The following is an 18,091-nucleotide window of genomic DNA, read 5'->3' on the forward strand; positions in this document are numbered from 1 at the left end:
ACAGATCGTCCGTCTACAGACCACGAGACGAGTCGAGCATCTGATATGCAATCAGGATTCCGACCTTAGCAACCTTTCCTTCGCAGACATCCTCAGCCATGCCGTAGCCTTCTCCCGGGCTGCATCGCAGGGCAGGGCAGGGCAGGGCAGGGTCCCTTCTTGACTCGCTAGGCCTGCGGGTGTGGCGTTTTCTCGCCAATCACACCCCGAAGAACTTGCTCAAGTTGGACTGCCTCTGACCTTGCGTTTGTCTACCTACCTTCACGGCCATCAGCCATCACATCAAATGCTTACCATGATCCCAACTCTCCTAACTCTCCCTCTCCCACGTCCACCAAGCCCTCCCCTCCCCTCCCCTCCCCCACCAGACGCTGGACTCCATCGCCCACCTCGGACACAAGAAACCAAAAGACCGGCGGGGTCTTGTGAATTTTATGTGTCCACCGCCGAGTTTCACACCATCCTTACGAAGTTAGTCAACAGACAGACGAATTGACACTCGCTGTCCGATCCCGACTCAACTCAACGACCAGTCCCATGAGCTCGGATCTATCCCACTACAATACACCCAACCAGGTCCCCATCTGCAAATAAGAAACCTACCTACCTACCTACCTCTTTGAAATCCGCTGCCGACTCCCTCCCCCCTTCCAATTAATCAGCGCAAATCCCCTCTTTGTCCTCCCTCGTCCCTCCAACATCGTCCGTCCTATGGCCGCCGTTTCCAACACTGATTCAACGATTATCGCATACGAGTCCCTTCCACCTCGCTGATCAAGAAGATTTAGGATCTAGATCACCCGCAGACGCGCCAGACGCTGGTACCAGGTCAGGAAAGAACAGGACTTCTGGAACACTCGCTTGCCTGGATTCATACAGCCTCATTGCGCCGGTCCCCAGTGCCAGTTCATGCAGGCTGCGGCGACCCGAGGGTATTGACAGCATCTTCCGAGAACCTCGAGCCTATTTCGACTTCGTCAACTTGTGCAGCTTGCCTTACCTTGCCTTATCTACTGGTACCGACCTACCGATTACGAAAACCTATTCTGCGGCGATCGCCCACCAGTCGAGATGCCGTTAATCAATGGAATGAAGATGGCCTGGTATGTGCTTGCCCCCCTCATTGTGGATGCTTGGCACGGCTGAGCTCTTTTGTTTGCGCCGGGAGCCTCATTGATGTCGCCGACGACCTGTGTTGTCTTGCGTATAGGCTCTTGTTGTCGTCGTTCTTGTGAGCACATGCTGATCCTATTTCTGTAGTGAGCCATGTATCCGAGGCCATCGATCCACGAAATGTACCCATGCGAACGAGAGATTGATGGTACCAGTGAGGAAACCAGGACGACCATTAAGCGCTTGCCCACATCCCCAGGATCAAGCGTGTGGTTGTAGCAGTGTAACTGCTGCCATTCCACGAAAGCAAGCATGCCACTGTGCCGCTGATCCCACTTCACCATCCAAGATTGTATTTAAAATCGACAAGAAAGCTGGCAGACCGCCGCCTAGTAGGAAACCGTCTTCCACGGCAGGCCTTGAAAGGATGGATCCGACTCAAATAAACATACATGGACCACAAGGCATCCCGGTGACCTACTCCAATGGTTATGCTGTTCCCGCTCCAGCTCCACAAATGATTGGGTTTGCGCCGCCATATCCACAACATCATTATGCCATTCCAATACAGCCTCATCCGCAGGGCATTTACAACGGGACTAATGGTTACATGAATGGCGGGGTACATAATGGACTCGATCATTTCATGGAGAGTCCTTTAGCCACGCCTGTACCTTTTAATAGTCGAGACTCTGGCAAATTCACGAATGGAGGCTCATATATGGAAGCTACGGAACCTATCGCAGAAGTCGCGGTGACCAATGGAGGATCATGTTGTGCTCCCAAACAGAACGGTAACAAGACCAACGGCCATAGTCACACATCGAGTACAAGTTCAGTATCAGAACCTCGAGAACTTGCTCCAAAGGTTTCAAGTTGCTGTTCCTCTAAAGTCAAGCCAAAACTCGAACCAGTGTCAACACAAGCAACACCACAGATGGCGCATCAAATGCTACCCCATAACGGTATACATTTCCAACCGACTGTCTTCACTTACCCCGCCACCTACGGCTCCTTCCAGAATCCACTCCACCCAACCGCATGGCGACAAAGCTTGCAAACAAATAACTATACTCAAGTTCCCTTCCCACCAGGTCAGTTACCATTCGATACACCTCTTGGCCCTGGGCTTGATACCGTGCATACATGCGGTTGTGGAGATGGATGCCAATGTGTCGGTTGCGCCGCCCACCCATACAACGACGCTACCCAAGACTACGTCCGCTCAGCCTATAACCTCTCCATGGAACACGTCAACAATGAGCCGTACACAAACGGCCACCACCCAACCAACAGCAATGGAGCCATAAACGGAAATGGAAGTGTCAACGGAAACGGCGTGCCAACTACACAGCCTGTAGCGGACACAGTTGCGTCGCCTACAGCACATACACCCTCAAGCACTACGTCGGCCAACGGCGAAGAGCAGAACTACTCCGCCGCGGACTTCTTCTTCGTCAGCTATCCATTCTCTGGCGACGGCTGTGGAGGTGACACGCAAAGCTGTCCTTGCGGCGACGATTGCGAGTGTCTAGGTTGCACGATCCATCGACAACCTCCTATACCGTGTATCGGTGATGATGCGGGCTGTCCCTGCGGTGACGATTGCCAGTGTATTGGGTGCGAGATACATAAAACCAGTGTTCCTCCTTCAGTCCTTACGGCAGCTGAAGCACCTGAGGCACCACTTCCGGAGTGACCTAGAAGGATCGCAATATTTTTCTTTGAACTTGATATTCATGGATGCAAGCATTTACCGGCGTTGACGACTTGGGAGTAACTAAATGTGTGTGCATGTTGGGAATTTGCTATTTGCCAATACCTAGCCAAACTATGAGACTTGACTGGCATGTCGTCTCACTAATTGCATTGCATATACAGGTTGGGCTGGGCTATTATGGGAGGAATAAATGGATGGGTGGACATAAAATGGGCTTCTAATTCGTTTAATTCTGGTACAGCGACCAGTAAAAGGGAAATGGGAAATGGGCGGGCAGTTTCTGAATCAAAGATACCCTTTCTCTCTTGCTCTTGCCGGTCACATGAAAGTTTTGTTCATAGTTTAGATAGTAGTGTGATTGAAAAAAATCAAAAAGTCCGACTGCGATGTTACGTTGCAAAAGTCGTTGGGATCAATGATAACTGTTTTCGAAGCAAGTTCGTTTTTGTGACTTGGTTTCAAAGTGCAGAGAAAATCGTTGGAAATGGGCACGCGACAACAGCGATTGACACGCATGGATCCACCAGACTAGATTTTCTTTCAGATATTGTTCACATTGCTCAAATGATTGAATACATCTTCAAAATTGTATACCAAAGCGCTTGCCAGCTATTATGCAGCGAGGTATAGTATGTAAAGCCCAGGGCGCAAGCAATTGTGTCCCTCTCGCCGTAAGGGAGCAATTCAATTCTCTGTCTTCCCTTCCAAATATACAGCTAGCGAAAGCGCAATTGAGTAACCCATCCAAAAACTCCGAGTCCGGATATAGTCAATCTTACTTATATCATGCACCAAAATGCGCCTGTCTCCCACACCATATCGTACACATGTCCTCCGCCTGCGCCCCTTTTTGCTGACAACCCAGCCCAGGAAGCTGGGCAGCTGTATGAAAATCCCTTCCCATGCGCTTTCATTTCACCCTTTTCTGAGCCTCGATTGATTCAGTCTCCTGACTTTGCGCTATTCATCTCTTCCCCGTCTTTCTCTTCACTGCTCTCTACCAAGCAATGACCGTTTCCCTCTCCTCCCTCTTCCCGTCTCTCCCTGGCAGTGCTCTCTGGCACTTAACCTTGATATACCTCTCTGGCAAATGGAAATCCACAACCATCAACTGCACTCTATTTTGTTCGGGGACGTACCATCCACTCCCACTCCCATTAATATTCCCATTCCCATTCGCATTCCCATTTGTGGTCCTGCTCTTCTTCCGGCTCGGCACAGCCTTTGCTTTTCCATTTGCCTTGCCATTCAGACTGCCATTCCCATTCTGCTCCCCGATGCTGAAAAACCCAGAATGAGCATGCCGCTTCGCACCCGGCCCGTATGCCTCAGCACCATACTCATCGCTAGAACCATGCATCTCATTCACTACCTCCGATATCCGCCGTCCGGCCTCCCAGCCACCAACAGAGCGCTTATCTTCGACAATACGTGGCGGGCTTGGATAACTCCTCATCTCGCTCGAAGTCGAAGATTCGGGACTTGTCGAAGTAGATGGTGACGGTAGCGGCGGCTCAGGTAAGCCATCTTCCTCGCACCCAGCCAGCCACCTCCCAATTCGCGCGCTGAGCACACCATCCCACATGCCTTCTTGTCTGGGACTTGAGAACAAGAGCGCGATGGCCTCACGACGGATGACAGGGTTGCGGCATTTACTAGCTGTGACGTGCAAAGGTGGTACGATTCCGGTGTCGAAGCTGAAGCGTGTGTTGCGCGGCAGGTGGAGGGAGTCTTGCTCCGCAACGATTTTCTTGCATGTGCGTACTATATATGCAAAATCCTCGATGTAATCGTCGTAGAGCATTTCTGATTCGTTTTGTACGGTGGCGAGCATTATGGCGGTACATTTTAGGTTGAGAGAGAGTATGAGAGCGGCGGCATTGGTGACGGTACCGTCTGGGAGGATGGCTGTTTTGAGGAGAGGTGCGAAGGCTTTATCGAACAGAGAGAGTTGCTTGGTGTGCATGTTGTATTGTTTTGTTATTAGGGCCGGGGGATCACTTGTCGAGGGGGCGTAGCGTCTATTGAACAGAGTGCGGCGGTAGAACTGGAGGGTGCGGTCCATGAGAAAGTCCCAGCATCGTTGCGCAGTGGGGAAGTGGGTGAAGGGGGCAGCGGGGATGGGGAGGTGCCAGATTTGATGCGTGTCCCAGACTAAAGGGGGGATTCCAGGTACCATTCCGAAGAAGAGACCAGATCCGTCGAGGCGGACGAACGATTGTATGAGAACTTCTTCGATGGTGAGGTCGTTTTGGAGAAGAGGCACAGGAGTTGGACTTCGAGAAGCGAGAGGACGTTTCCGGCTTGTGATTGGGGCTGGTGCGGCAGTTGAGTTCTGTGATGGCACGGGGATGAGTGTCGATGGGGTCGGAGGAGCTGTTGAAGGAGGGGTGTATGTCGTTGGTGTCGTCGGATTAGAACTGGAAAGCTGTTTCATGCCACAGTAAGTCAAGGCTTCTGGTGATGGGTTTCCTGCCGATGATCTGCCCTCACTGAACTGTCGCTCCATTGGAGATGGCATCAATGGGGCATGTGAACTCCTTTTCTGTTGGTCTTTCTGCACTGGGGTTTGCTGGAACTCTGTTCCGCCCATGTGGCGAATTAAGAATTCCGGATCATGTACAAGTGACTTGGCCAGATCTCCACGGGGATACGCTGCTATGAGGTTGGAATTCTCGTCTGTCAGGTCCGTTCGAGAATAATTCTCGTTTTCTAGGTAATCCTCGACGTGTTGAGCAATGGCTCTATCCTTCGAAACATTATCGCAACCTTCTCGTGTCTGAAGACTATTGGAGACTTTAGCTACATGGCCGGACTTGAACCTCAATGAGTCAACGGCGCCTCTCCGAGGGATCCACGGCCGCGAACCCGGCTTGCCCATGTAATAGCTTCGGAGGATTTTCAGTCCTCCATAGATTTGCTGAACACTGGATGCATAGCAACCTTGGAATGTCTCGAAGCAGACGAATAGTAAGCATGCAATGAGAGCATTTCTCAGCTGTGGTGAACCAGACGAGGATATATAGCTATTGAGTGACTGGATAGCTTTGAGATGTGCAAGGACAGCTTGCTCATGATGTCTTTTGTCGATACTCTGAATAACATTGACTTTCAGATTGGGTCCTGGGGCAGACTCCAAGCTCTTGTTGAGGGCACCTAGAGCGATGACTGAGTGTCGGATGGCTGCTACACTGTGACTTTCCTGAAGGACAAGCTTCGTCCAGAAGGTTGGGTCGTAGAAGCCTGACAATTCGTGGGCTGTACGTTCAGTAAACACCTGGAAGTATCTATGCTCTTCTTCTGTGGCATGGATAGCTACGCTTGGGCCGTACAGACTGCTAGACGGAATTCGCGGTTGAAGTTGACTCAATCCACGGGACTGTGCTGGCTCAGGAGTATAGCCGTCACAAATTCTTCCAAACTTCTGGCATCGGAGACAATGGGGTTTTGTCTCATCGCACTTAACTCTCCGAGCCTGCGTGGATCATCAGCATCGTCTTTGAGCAGTGCATCTTGAATTGGCCACCCACCTTACAAGTCACGCATCCAGACTTGACCTTGGGCTTACTTGCACGCGGCTTTTTCACAAGCCGGCTCTCATCCGAAGAAGATGACCGTCGATACAGCTCGGTCGGGTATGCTTGTATTACCGGAGGATACTGAACAGTGTGTTGCGAGTCCATCTTCGAAGGATGTTGCACAGAGTGGTTGGCCATGACTAGAAATAATGTTCAGTAGGTACTGCAGCAGTGCCCATAAGCAGCTCTCGGGATCGTCGAAGCTGCAACATGGATCAGATCAGGGATCGGCGAGTGCATATGTGTAATCAGCGGCGTTAGGAAGTAGGGCCAAAAATTAATCTGGAGTTGGATATGGGACATTCAAGAGGTGCATAACGAGTGTTGGACATGATGCGTGAGGTTCTGGAGGAGAAGAGTTGATAAGTACCATCTATGTTTGGGGTTTGGGGGTCCTAGTGCTGTCACTTAGAGATTTAGGGCTCTCGCTAGGCTGTGGGCTGTGGTCTGTGTCGGTCCCGCCGAAGTTCGACGTCCTTGGGTGCCCCGAAAGAACGAATCAGCACCGGTCATGCCCTGTACCTCCGCGCCAGCGAATCGTGGGATTTGGGAACGGTGAGCCGGGGCACGTCTTGGTAACGGGGTTGGATCATTCGATGAGGTGTGGGAGGGGAAAGGAGAGATCCACGAGTTGGAGAGCCTGGTGGCTTAGAACTGCCGGATGTAACACATCTGGAGACACATGGCGCTCGCGGAACATCTTCGATGGATTGGATACAGATAGTCCTTTACAACATTCAGAGGGCAGTCATGACGAGTATTCGAGGACTTGCTAATGGTAAATGATATGATATGATATGATATGATATGATATGATATGATGTGACAAGAAGGTCAGAGCGAGGGAAATATTGGCTTGGCTTGGCCAAATATCAGCAGAGGAGGGGAGGGAGGGAGGGATGTTCGGCTACTAGGGACCAAGCCCTGCTCTGAGCCTCTCTCTACCTCAAGTCCAGTCGTCCTCCAGGTTGTGCTCATCCTCTCCCCCCTCAGGCTCAACTCCCCAGCACTGTGCAGTGTGCAGTGTGCAGTGTGCAGTGTGCAGTGTGCAGTGTGCAGTGTGCAGTGTGCAGTGTGCTCTCAAAATACCAGTGCTGTGGTTCACCTCATCACACAGACAGACCTGCAGTGGACGTACAGTACAGCGTCCCAAGAACCCAAATCTCAGTTCTGACTGCGGTCTCGACTTCACGCCGATCACCAGGCTGTCAGTCATGTCATGTCACGGCTGATTATGATAATGGATATGGATGTCACTGGATGACGAGAGGATGCATGCGGCCGTGGTGGATTTCAGTCAGGCCTCGGTTGGTGTTTGTGATGGAACGACCCGACGCATCCTAGGAACACGGTGTTGCGGGCAAACCATTGGATGGCTTACGGAGAGATTCTTCGTAAGTTCTTCCGTGCTTGCGGGCTCTGCCACATCCACATCCACGACCACGACTTTCCCCCATGTCTTAAGTTGAAGCCGAGACTCTGCGGCTGATTGGCTACAAGTACGATCCCTTGCGTACTTCAAGGAGACATTTCCAATCTTTTGTGGCTTTTGCCCCTATAACTTGCGCAATTTATATGGAGTGCCATGAATCCGGAAGGTCGGCCGCACATTAGAGTATTACTCATTGAGATCGAAAGCCATGCTTGAGATCTGGTCAGCACTTGGACGACCTGGGCCCATCAAATTATTAGACGACATAGTGATAGTGGGGGAAACATCTCCAGTCTCTGGGTGTTGTTCCCCCTAATCACACCTTGCCGAAGCGAGCACACGGCGGTGCCGTAGGGCTACAGGGCTGCGTACCAACCACGAATAGAGACAACTTGTCATAACGCCAGCTATGAGACGTGCATACTTTGGAACGACGGCGTCTTGCTGCAGTAGTCAAGCTCGAGTCATTTGATTAGATGCTTCTTCTCGTTCCTGCTGCAATAGGATCCTGGATCCAGGACCCAGGTAAGCAATCCTGCTCGTCAAAGTCAACGACTGACAGCCCTCAAAGGAGGGATTAGACGATATTGCTAGTCGTTCCCTAGCCTCACGGGCATGGGTCCTTATTCATAAGGCTGACGTCTTCATGCTTTGTGTATTCTTCCAGACCGTCTCTGTTGTGATTCGGCCGATACCCTTTGCGAGACAGCCCAGTTGATTGCTCCGGAAGTCGCAAGTCTCTCGTCAACTCTACCTAGAGAAAAGCTTCCATTCTTCTGCGCCTCCTTCTTTACTTCCCGCGGCGACCCAAAAATTGGTGAGCCCTGACGGTTGTATGCATGCCCAGCCCAGTAAGATATTACAAAGTACCTTACAAATTTCCCGATATCTGATACATAAATAGACAATTCCATTGATCGATGGTCAACAGCAGAGTTTGATGAGATTGGAAAGACTGGAAGTTCATTTGACTTACTGCTTCTGATCTTATCAGAGATGGTAAGACGCCAAAATGACTGGGAGGCGGTAATTGGATACGCCTGAACGCAATATTCCCAGCTCTTGGGAAAGGGGACCGCCCAAGTCGACGTGGCACAACAGCGCCCTCCCATCCCATGCAGGCCATGATTCTGAAGATGCATACCAAGTCCCAAGCGCCGTCGCGTGGATGCAATCAGAAGCCTCAAGGCGTTATTTGATGGGAAGGTGGGATTTGGGGGCCGGACCCAGACCTTAATCAAACTCAGCATTACATTTTCTTGGGAGAAGGACGTTATTCTCCCGACCTGCTTGCACAGCACAACTCTGAGAAATGGCTCGAAGTGATGCTTCCTTCCTACATGCAGCACATTAAGCCAATTGGCTTCAGCGGATTTATTGGAGACCTACTGAGGCAAAATCCCGTAGTGTCGTTGCTTTGTGGCCAACCCTCTTTCCGGTGCCCTCCGTAGAAACTGACAAATAAGCAAGTTTGTTTCAGAGTAGTTGAACTGGTGTAGGTGATCCTTTGGTCAAATGGCCACTACTCCTTCTAGTTATCAGCAAAAGTGGACAAAGTTGCGGCAGCCGATACTTCATCTCCTAACAGCTCGGAGAAGTTGTACGCGTTCGGACTTAATTGTCAGTCGGAAGCATATAATGCCCGATTTCATCGGAGATTTGCTAAAGGTATTCCTGTCCTGTGTCATCTCTCCACTGTAGCAGCAACAAAAAGGAGTAAGCTGGCTACGCACTACCAAATGCCAATAGCGAAATCTGACAGAACCAGATGGTGAAGATAATAACACTGCGAAAGCGAAGCACTAAGTAAAGCAGAACCAAAGAGACAAGAGACCGTGGAACTTTCACACTTGTCTTTGATTTCAGCATCCTGAATATGGCGCAGTACAAACCCGGTGGAGAAATCAACTCGTTGATCATCGAGTTCTTGCCCATCAGCCCTGACTTGGGGAGTCTTACCTGGAAATCGGATCCGGTCGCCAATCAAATCCACATATATTCTTATGCGGACCCTATCCCTTCAAGATTAGAATTTACCAGGTACTAGTCCCAAGCTGACATAATATGTTTGCTGCCAGGGTGTCTAGATGTTTAAAGTTGAGAAGTGTATCCTTAGCATGTGCTTCCACGCGTAGCGAGAAATCAGAACCATATTTTGCATCAATATGGCTATTAGAGCCTCTAAGTGAACCTCGACACATGACTTGGGAAAATACTACCTACCTAGTATCAGGCCATACTTACAGCCAGAAGCTAAAGACAGTCGAATCAAGCCCTTCTCTTCATCATCCACAACGCCCAGACGATACCTCTTTAGCCGTGCGACCAAGCGGCTAAGGTTGCAACGCTTGCGAACGACCCAACATCCCAATCCTCGGGACATCATTCTGCAGCACACCATTTCACCTACATGCTTACTCATTCCCATCCCCAGAACTCGGAACAAACTTTCACATCTCCCATCCCCGTCTCGCATCGGCTGTAGTGGTAACCAGCAGACCCCACAGCACGCCCTCCAACGCAGAGAAAAACTTCAAAATCGATTTCTCAACCATGACAAACACCTGACGAATCTGCTCAGGTAATCCAGCCCTAAAATGGGCGGAACGGACCCCGCGCTCAGGGCAGTAAGGGCACCATGCCCCGCTCTGATCTATCATCACCTCAGCCTCGTCTTCGGAAACAGCATCACATGTACTCGTACTCCCCTGATATAAAACCGTGCCAAGGGAACTCTACCTACATATCCTCTCACTACCGTGAAGAAAGCTTGAGCTTATTTCATATCTGAGGTTTCCCTTGAAAATGGCAGATCCGGCATTGTATACCTACCCCTCTCCTCTGGCGGGCTGGGAAAATGCCCCGCAGTTACCTGATGAGAGGGCTGAGGATGGGAAGAGTGAGTGTAATTTCCTGCAACAAAATATACAGAATCCAGACTACAATTTTCTCTTTGACCTCTCAATGATGGGAAATTTACTAATTCTCGTTCCAAGGCTTCAAGAATCCCCAAACAGGCGTCCTAAGCAAGAGCTACGAACGCTTCACCGAGCCTCTCGATAATGGCAGACGAGGCGGGTTGTATGTAATCATTCCACTTATTTCCAGTCGAGCAATTTAAAATGGGATTACGCTATAGCATTTTAATGTAATGAATTGTACTGATATGCAAACAGTGACGTCCACATTTACTATTTCCAAGCGAACCCCCAGCAACTCCAATTCGCCAAAGAACTCTGGACACGAATCCGCCTCGAATGTAACTTCCCATCCCTCCCTTCCCATACCCTCTAATTGTGCCCACCCACCTTACCTAAAAACACACCATAGATGCCAAAACTAATTCCCCACAGTCCCTGAACTCCGCATCTACACCTTCTGGGACCGCCCCATCGGTCCCCATCCCGTCGCCATGTTCGAAGTAAACGTCTTCACCCCCGCCCAGTTCGGAGCTTTCATCCCCTGGTTGGTGATAAACCGTGGCCCGCTGAGTGCGCTGGTGCACCCTAATACAGTGGATGGGGAGGGCAAGATGCTGGATGAGTATAGGGATCATACGCAGAGGGCGACGTGGTTGGGGACGCCGGTGGTTTTGGATTTGAGTATGTTTAGGAACAGCAGGACTTGAGGGGTGGGAAGGAGAGAGGGGAAAGACAGGGTTGGTGAAGATACATGTATCTGCAGTGCAAGGGGCTAGTATGTGTGGATGTGTAGTTTGGAAGAAGAATAAATGGTTCGTTTTATTGCTCGACTTGGTATCACTACAACCTGAGGTGGCATAACGCGTTTTTTGCTATCTCAGAAGTCGCGAGTGACCGAGATATGTACCACTCGCGTGTCCACCCATATGCAATTCGCTGTCAATATCGTCAAATTAAACACACCCTTCCGTCTAATTAACCAGTATGAACGTGAAACAAGTGCCTGAGGACGCCTGCAATGAGTATCGGAAGCCACAAACGGTAGAAGTCTCTCAGTCAAAGGCAGCGCCGTTCGCCTCCACTGACATGGGACTACCGCCACCGTTTCCACGACGGGTTTTTCGAGATTGTTGTCTAAGGCGAGTTGGTGCACCACTCATGGACTCCTCTTCGCTTTCTTCGGGATGCTCAGCATTATAAATGGCAGCCTCGTCTAGTTCTCTGATGTCTTCGGGGCGATCTCTCAGCCAAGCCATTCTTGGCCCACTGCGTGCACGTTCTGAGACTCTGAATCCGTAGATCTTGGGCTCATACATGTTGCCTTTCCCAAGACCAGGCGCAAGGTTGGCAGCGTTCATGCCATTGATCTTTTCCTTCTCTTCTCCATCCGAAGCCGCTTGTAGTGTTCGGTTGCTGTGGGAACCCGCAATAGCCTCGACACCCTTCTTGGTGATATCGTAGTCAGGGAAAGTCATGAGGAAAAGAGCCCCAAATGTTCGACCGAAGAAAGCCCCGTCAACAGTCTGGAATCGAGAATTCGGCGGAACATAAACATCCAGGCAGGAAGGACAGAACAACTTGACGGTATCTTCTCCCGGTACATCTGATAATCCAACTGGTAATGTGCGAGTTCCTCCACAGTAAGTCCGAGGGCACACACCAAAATGTGTGAGTTCGTACTTTTCAGACATTTGTTGGATACCAGCGCGAGAGCAGATAAAACGTTGGTGGATAAGACCGTAAAGCATTTCGGCAGAAGACTCGATGATCGAAAGATCGGAGGCCATGCGGTGGTGTCTTCGATCTGCGGCAGCTCTACGGTTTAAGCGCTCCTCTCCTTCAACCGAATCGTCTCCTTCCTCTTCCTCCTCGTCTTCCTCGTCGTCTTCATCCTCCTCAGGCTCGACATCTAGGATCATCTGTATTCTTTATTAGCCCAGTCCTCGGCACTAGGTATTGGCGGCGCAAACATACTTCCAGCGCCTCCTTGTACATAGCCACTTGTGTCTGAAGACCCGTCAAGTTAAAGTCATCCTCAATGAAGTCCTCCGATATCTCCGCAAAGTACTCATGGCCGAGTAAGGAACAAAATGATGAGATCCATGACTCCGGTGTACCCGATGAGGAAGACATGTTGATATGGTTTTGGTGGACACTGGGGGCGCCGTCGTTTGATTGCTCTTCTCGTCACTGCCTTGCCTTTCCAAAGTGTTTACTTCGAACTAGGATGAATCTGTCTAAGGGCAGCCGGGCAAGGGTAATGTATGTATTGGACCTTTTCGACACCTCGATGGATAGAAGGCAGAATCTTCTAGCTTATGATATATTTCTTTCTGCAGATACTGGCGCAAGTATCCTAATGAGGGCGGTGGGAAGAGTTTCTGCCTTGAAGTATGGCAGATCGGCTGTCCGTTGTAGAGCTTGAATTACTTTGGCCCAACTATCGCTGGCAGATTCAGTCGACAGGTGGGTGACAGGTAGTGTATCTGGGCGCAGAAGGTCGAGGAGGGGTACAAGGTGTTTGTTTTGACGGGGCTGTGGAGGCTCCTTCGAAATAATCTGGTTTTGTGGGGGACAGAGTTGGATGGACTGCGAGCTGCTGCCTTTGGTTGTTCGCAGAGGATCTTCTCTTCTATGGACGGTGAGGTAGTCGGCGACTGAAGCAGGGTCATAGAAGAAGGCGCAAGTGTTATCAGAGTTGCGAAAGGATCGTCCTTCCTTCAGCACCCCGCTGTTCAAGCACTCGACAGGATCCGGCTTTCGGCGAATCATTGATCCGGTGTTTATTATGATAGCTCGTGCGAATTTTCTTCTCTCTTCCCTGGGCCATTCGCTTTCTTAATCCTTACATATAAAAACGAGACATTGAGTAGCGTTTTATTCTGCTCTATCTTCTCTTCCAGCTACGCAAAACCAAAATTCTTAGACCTTGTTTGCAACCACCTGCAAAGTACTAGCGCCACTAAACAAGACTGTTCTCGCAACTCCTCTTAGATAAGCCATACTCTTTGGTACCAGCCCATCCTGCCTCTGCTTTATGATTCCAAGAATCAATGCTATCAAAGCTAGAGTTTTGAGAAGCGTAAAAGCTGATTTCTTGAAGAATCCTTTCCGGGTATACTTAATGTCCCAGTCACTCCAAGTAGGGAACATACACCTGTAGGTAAACCAAATCTGAGTATACCTGGAATTGTGTCAGCCCGAAGATAGAGAACAAAGGGAGCGTTGACTTACGGGTACACGGTAGAGTTCCAGCCTTTTTCGTCTTTGTACCAGCTACCACAGCCCCCAGTATTCCAAACTCTCTTCTTCAAAGCACTTTGCGTATCTCGTGCCTACTCAAGCTCTGCATCTTTCTTGATTTCTGCAGTTGCAACATCTCCTTTCAAGATGGGCCCGATGAATTTCAAACTCATGTTCACCATATTCTCAGAAGCTAAGATGACAGATGAGTGGCCAGTCGCCGTGTTTGGTCCGAATATTGTGAAGAAGTTGGGGAATCCATCCATGGCCGTTCCCATATACATCTGAGCTCCACCACGTTCATCGAACACGTCGTGCAGCTTCTTTCCACCTCGACCTGTGATATCCAGTGGATGAAGCCACTTTGTCGTCTCGAATCCATTGGCGAGGACGATGATATCGGCGGGTAGTGTTACTTCATGAGAAGGCGCATTGCTTGTCGTATCGCTCATGGCTGGATACGTGCGGCCAGGGCCCAATGTTACAGTCTTTTCGCCAAGACTTGTGAGTGGGAGCGTTGTCAACTCAATGAAAGGATCGTTCAACCCAGCAAACCAAGTCGTATCGAATATGCGACGTTTACATCCAACTCCATAATTTGGAGTAAGGATCTCATGGTATTTCTTGGGCACCGAGTTATGCAGGTGAGCAAGAAGCTGAGTCTCCACTTTCTTACGTTCCTTTTCGTGGTATTTTTCGGATCCGAAGAGCCTCCAGTCGTATTCAGCTCCAGCTGCAATCAGGAACCGAACTGCTTTTCCAAATCCTCGAACGTGGGTGTTGATCCATGGAGACCACTTCTCCCACCATTCGTTCCCTCCAGGAGGAATCTGTCGTGGAACTACCCAGGGAGGGGAACGCATGAGTTGGGTCACTGATTTGGCGCCATACTCCTTTGTCAAGCGAGGGACAAATTGGGCAGCACTACACCCCGTGCCAATAACAATGACATCTTTATCCTTGAAGTCCACATCATATCTCCATCTAGCGGAATGGAAAATCTCGCCCTGAAACTTGTCGTTTCCAGGAATGCTTTCTGGCCAGACTTTTGGTTCCACAAGGCCTCCCACGCTGCTCACCAGCACTTTGCACCGAATCTTCTCTTCCGAAACGTAGACTGATTGTCTACCTTCTTCACGAATCTTCTTCGCCCGATCGTGTTCTGAAAGATCGCCGACTCCCGTCAATAAATGTTGCAATGTCACCTCCCAAATCTGTTCGTTTTCCAGCCATACGCACTCTCTGACATCGGTATTGAGTTGGATCTTGTCCACGATCTGATACTTGTCGCAGACGCCTTGTAGGTAAGTGACGATTTCTCGGCCTTCTGGGTAGAAGGCAGTCCATTTTGGATTGGGACAAAAAGAGAACGAGTAAAATATTGCTGGTCTGCAGTCAAATCCAGGTCAGCAATTTCTCTCCTGAACCGGAAAGGCTAGGATACTTACACATCACAAGCGACTCCTGGGTATCTGTTGATCCACCATGTTCCTCCAATACCTGACTGTCGATCGAAGATCCGGAATTGATCATGCCCGAGAACTTCCTTTAGTCTACAGCCCATAGCAATCCCCGACTCTCCAGCTCCAATGATAGCTACAGGGTAATATGTGTAGCTGCTCGCATCATATCCATTGTCTTTGCGTATCGAGTTCCCATATATCTTCAAGAAGCCAGAATATCAGAACACTTTTCCGACAAGCCGGGACACAACAGGTAACTGATAAGGGATACTTACAATATCAGGACGTTGATCTAGAATTGACGACATCTTGAAACAGTGTGTATGTTCCAAACTTTGAAGTATGGATGGGGTTTTCTAGTCAAGAGCATGTGCTGAGCTCGGAGGTGCTGGTCAACATATATGAAGCCTCTGTCTTCAAAGTTCACATATCCTGGGCGATCTTCATGAGATAGGGTTGAGTAAATGGTCGGTCCTACCCCAAATTTCCCCCGCATTTGACATGTCGTTGGCTGCGTCATGGAAGGTGCCGAGGCAGCTCAGCGGGGCAGGTTTGCCGGGACTAGCATCTTGGCGCTGTTATGCTCTCTCACTCTTCACATGCCACGATAAAAATAAACATGGCCTGATTCTACTTGGGATTGGGGTTATCATATCACTTTTTAGAGTCGAGTTTATTTCTTTTTATCAAGGAAAGAGAGTGGTGGGTCTTTGTTTTGCTCGTCTTACCCTAACCGAACTCCTGGATCCACTCTACTTGTCAGCCAATGGATTCGAAGTGAGATTTATGGGATGCCTCTTTTTAAGAAGAGGTTGGCGGTGTGCTGGAATCAAGTCTTCCTATGGTAATTCAGGAATAGTGGGCTCTACTCATCATCACAAGCTTGTTGATGTGTTCCCAAACCTATCGACCATGCACCCGTCGTAAATGGAAGTATCAAGCTTTTCCCCGTTTGATCCACCCCTGGGTGTTACCTTGAATGATCCCTAGCTAGCTCATGCCAGCCCTCATTCGTTTGTCTCCCTCCCGTGCTTAGCGTTGAGGCTGGATTGGGTATTGTAAGGAGAAGTAAGATTCATTGCAGGAGATTATACCAACTTCTTTCAAGAAAACAGATACGGAAAACTGGGGCTCAACCAATACAGGGGCTAGCTTCCATGTTTCGGTGTCCTTCTGCTAGGCATGTATGCTTATCATTTATGTTGGATCTTGTAGATCTGTAACTCGCTCAATATCAGAACAGGTTATTTTCATATGACTGTTATATATGATAATGGAGTTCTCGCCCCTAAGGAACCATATTAAATACTCGTTGTGTTCGTTCAGTCCGGACGGCAGTAGACCAACCTTCAAGAGCCCAAATATATGAGGAGCAGACTGAGATCTTCAACAGATACAGGGACATGAACGCGTTCGCAATACAGTTGTGTATAATTGTACCTGGACTCTGATCCATCGTCAGATGGTGTTGATTACGGACATCACTTGCCTAGATATCACGGAGACTGGGGAGTCGTGAACCGCAACAACATCATTGGATACCAGGTGGCACAGGACACGCAATTCAACTTTCGTGTATAATTCTATAATTTCTGGAATTGGAAGAATTCCCGGCGCCGTGTCCAAATGAAAATATGTAGCCGCTCATGTAGTGAGGACATCGCGCTCAGCAAATACACCAATTGCCATCCAACCCAGGCAATAAGCGAGTAAACACTGGCTGCTCTCAGTGCTATCATCACAGCAGCAGAGAGTGAGAAATTTGAGCGGGAGCCATTTCAAACATAGAAGTACCTTCTCGCTACCATGTTCTCATGTGGATGTTAGGATATACCCCCGAGAGTGGTGGTGATACTATGCGCTGCCACTGAATGCTCTGCAGCCTCGCCTAATTGGTTGCATGCAGGCAACCAGATGAACGGGCCCATCCTTGGTGAATTTGTCTGGTATCTTTTCGGTACATTGTCGTCAGAATTTTCCAAGGCCTAAATAAATATTCATTACATGCATATTTCAGAAGACAATATCTATTTCTTGAAGCAATGTTCCTGGATTGATGTACTACTTCAAAAGGGTCGTGGTGAGCGGGCAGATAAGGGACCCATAGGCGACTGGAGGAGGGTCGAAGAAAATTGGGGAGGGCCACATAGATAACCGAGCAAAAAGAGAAGAATGGGCAGTGCCAAAACAAAATGAAATAGCCCACAGTGCCTAGATAAAAAAGCAAAAAGAAATCGACAACTGCAGGATTTGAACCTACGCTCCCGAAGGAAACAGATAACCCAGAATATGGTTCTCCGAAGAGAGATGTTCTAGTCTGTCGCTATAACCACTCAGCCAAGTTGCCTTTGATATGAGGCATGCTTCAGCTTATTTGATTACAGATAGGCTACAAATCTTTTGTGGTGAAATTTTTGCTTACTCATAGTGCGGACTGAGTGACTCGGAGTGAGAAAACTAGTACTTACTCTGACATTCCCTCAAAATCTGAGTAACAGTTAACCCAAATTCTTTAGATACCATTTTCAATTTTCAAGTCTTAGCGATCCGTGAATAGCTGACTGATTTATACTATTGGCAGTGGAATCATTTCTGCTGTACAGACCGGACTGAGAACTCTA

General features: G+C 49.2%; 5 protein-coding genes and 1 non-coding gene across 6 annotated transcripts; 2 read left to right on the top strand and 4 right to left on the bottom strand.

Moving 5' to 3' along the window:
• Window positions 1-6: 6 nt before the first annotated feature.
• ONS95_004779 (uncharacterized protein) lies at window positions 7-3,266 on the top strand. The gene is made up of 2 exons (XM_058498156.1): window positions 7-1,103; window positions 1,261-3,266. Exons 1-2 carry the CDS (start codon window positions 1,072-1,074, stop codon window positions 2,810-2,812), a joined length of 1,584 nt encoding a protein of 527 aa, XP_058351666.1. The 5' UTR covers window positions 7-1,071; the 3' UTR covers window positions 2,813-3,266.
• Window positions 3,267-3,830: 564 nt separating this feature from the next.
• On the bottom strand, window positions 3,831-6,549 carry ONS95_004780 (uncharacterized protein; the record flags this gene model as incomplete). The annotated part of the gene is made up of 2 exons (XM_058498157.1): window positions 3,831-6,308; window positions 6,364-6,549. 2 exons carry the CDS (start codon window positions 6,547-6,549, stop codon window positions 3,831-3,833), a joined length of 2,664 nt encoding a protein of 887 aa, XP_058351667.1.
• A 4,052-nt stretch (window positions 6,550-10,601) lies between these two features.
• ONS95_004781 (uncharacterized protein) lies at window positions 10,602-11,575 on the top strand. The gene is made up of 4 exons (XM_058498158.1): window positions 10,602-10,742; window positions 10,840-10,924; window positions 11,020-11,102; window positions 11,197-11,575. The coding sequence occupies exons 1-4, from the start codon at window positions 10,649-10,651 to the stop codon at window positions 11,469-11,471; spliced, it is 537 nt and encodes a 178-aa protein (XP_058351668.1). The 5' UTR covers window positions 10,602-10,648; the 3' UTR covers window positions 11,472-11,575.
• A 241-nt stretch (window positions 11,576-11,816) lies between these two features.
• On the bottom strand, window positions 11,817-12,897 carry CKB1 (casein kinase 2 regulatory subunit; the record flags this gene model as incomplete). Its single annotated transcript, XM_058498159.1, has 2 exons — window positions 11,817-12,683; window positions 12,739-12,897. The coding sequence occupies 2 exons, from the start codon at window positions 12,895-12,897 to the stop codon at window positions 11,817-11,819; spliced, it is 1,026 nt and encodes a 341-aa protein (XP_058351669.1).
• Window positions 12,898-14,099: 1,202 nt separating this feature from the next.
• Window positions 14,100-15,778, bottom strand: ONS95_004783 (uncharacterized protein; the record flags this gene model as incomplete). The annotated part of the gene is made up of 3 exons (XM_058498160.1): window positions 14,100-15,396; window positions 15,456-15,670; window positions 15,746-15,778. The coding sequence occupies 3 exons, from the start codon at window positions 15,776-15,778 to the stop codon at window positions 14,100-14,102; spliced, it is 1,545 nt and encodes a 514-aa protein (XP_058351670.1).
• Window positions 15,779-17,705: 1,927 nt separating this feature from the next.
• Window positions 17,706-17,817, bottom strand: ONS95_004784. Its single transcript has one exon. It is a non-coding gene; the product is annotated as a tRNA-Ser (tRNA).
• Between the last annotated feature and the right edge of the window lie 274 nt (window positions 17,818-18,091).

The sequence above is a fragment of the Cadophora gregata genome (genome assembly GCF_030347475.1).
Source record: "Cadophora gregata isolate MNR1 chromosome Unknown scaffold_15, whole genome shotgun sequence".
Classification (NCBI taxonomy): Eukaryota; Fungi; Ascomycota; class Leotiomycetes; order Helotiales; family Ploettnerulaceae; genus Cadophora; species Cadophora gregata.

Bases quoted from the DNA above. Each gene is read 5' to 3' on its own strand.
- ONS95_004779 (XM_058498156.1), top strand. From the start codon at position 1,072: ATGCCGTTAATCAATGGAATGAAGATGGCCTG. The intron at 1,104-1,260 runs GTATGTGCTTGC...CTATTTCTGTAG, and splicing joins AATGGAATGAAGATGGCCTG to TGAGCCATGTATCCGAGGCC.
- ONS95_004781 (XM_058498158.1), top strand. From the start codon at position 10,649: ATGGCAGATCCGGCATTGTATACCTACCCCTCTCCTCTGGCGGGCTGG. The intron at 10,743-10,839 runs GTGAGTGTAATT...TCTCGTTCCAAG, and splicing joins GAGGGCTGAGGATGGGAAGA to GCTTCAAGAATCCCCAAACA. The intron at 10,925-11,019 runs GTATGTAATCAT...ATATGCAAACAG, and splicing joins AATGGCAGACGAGGCGGGTT to TGACGTCCACATTTACTATT.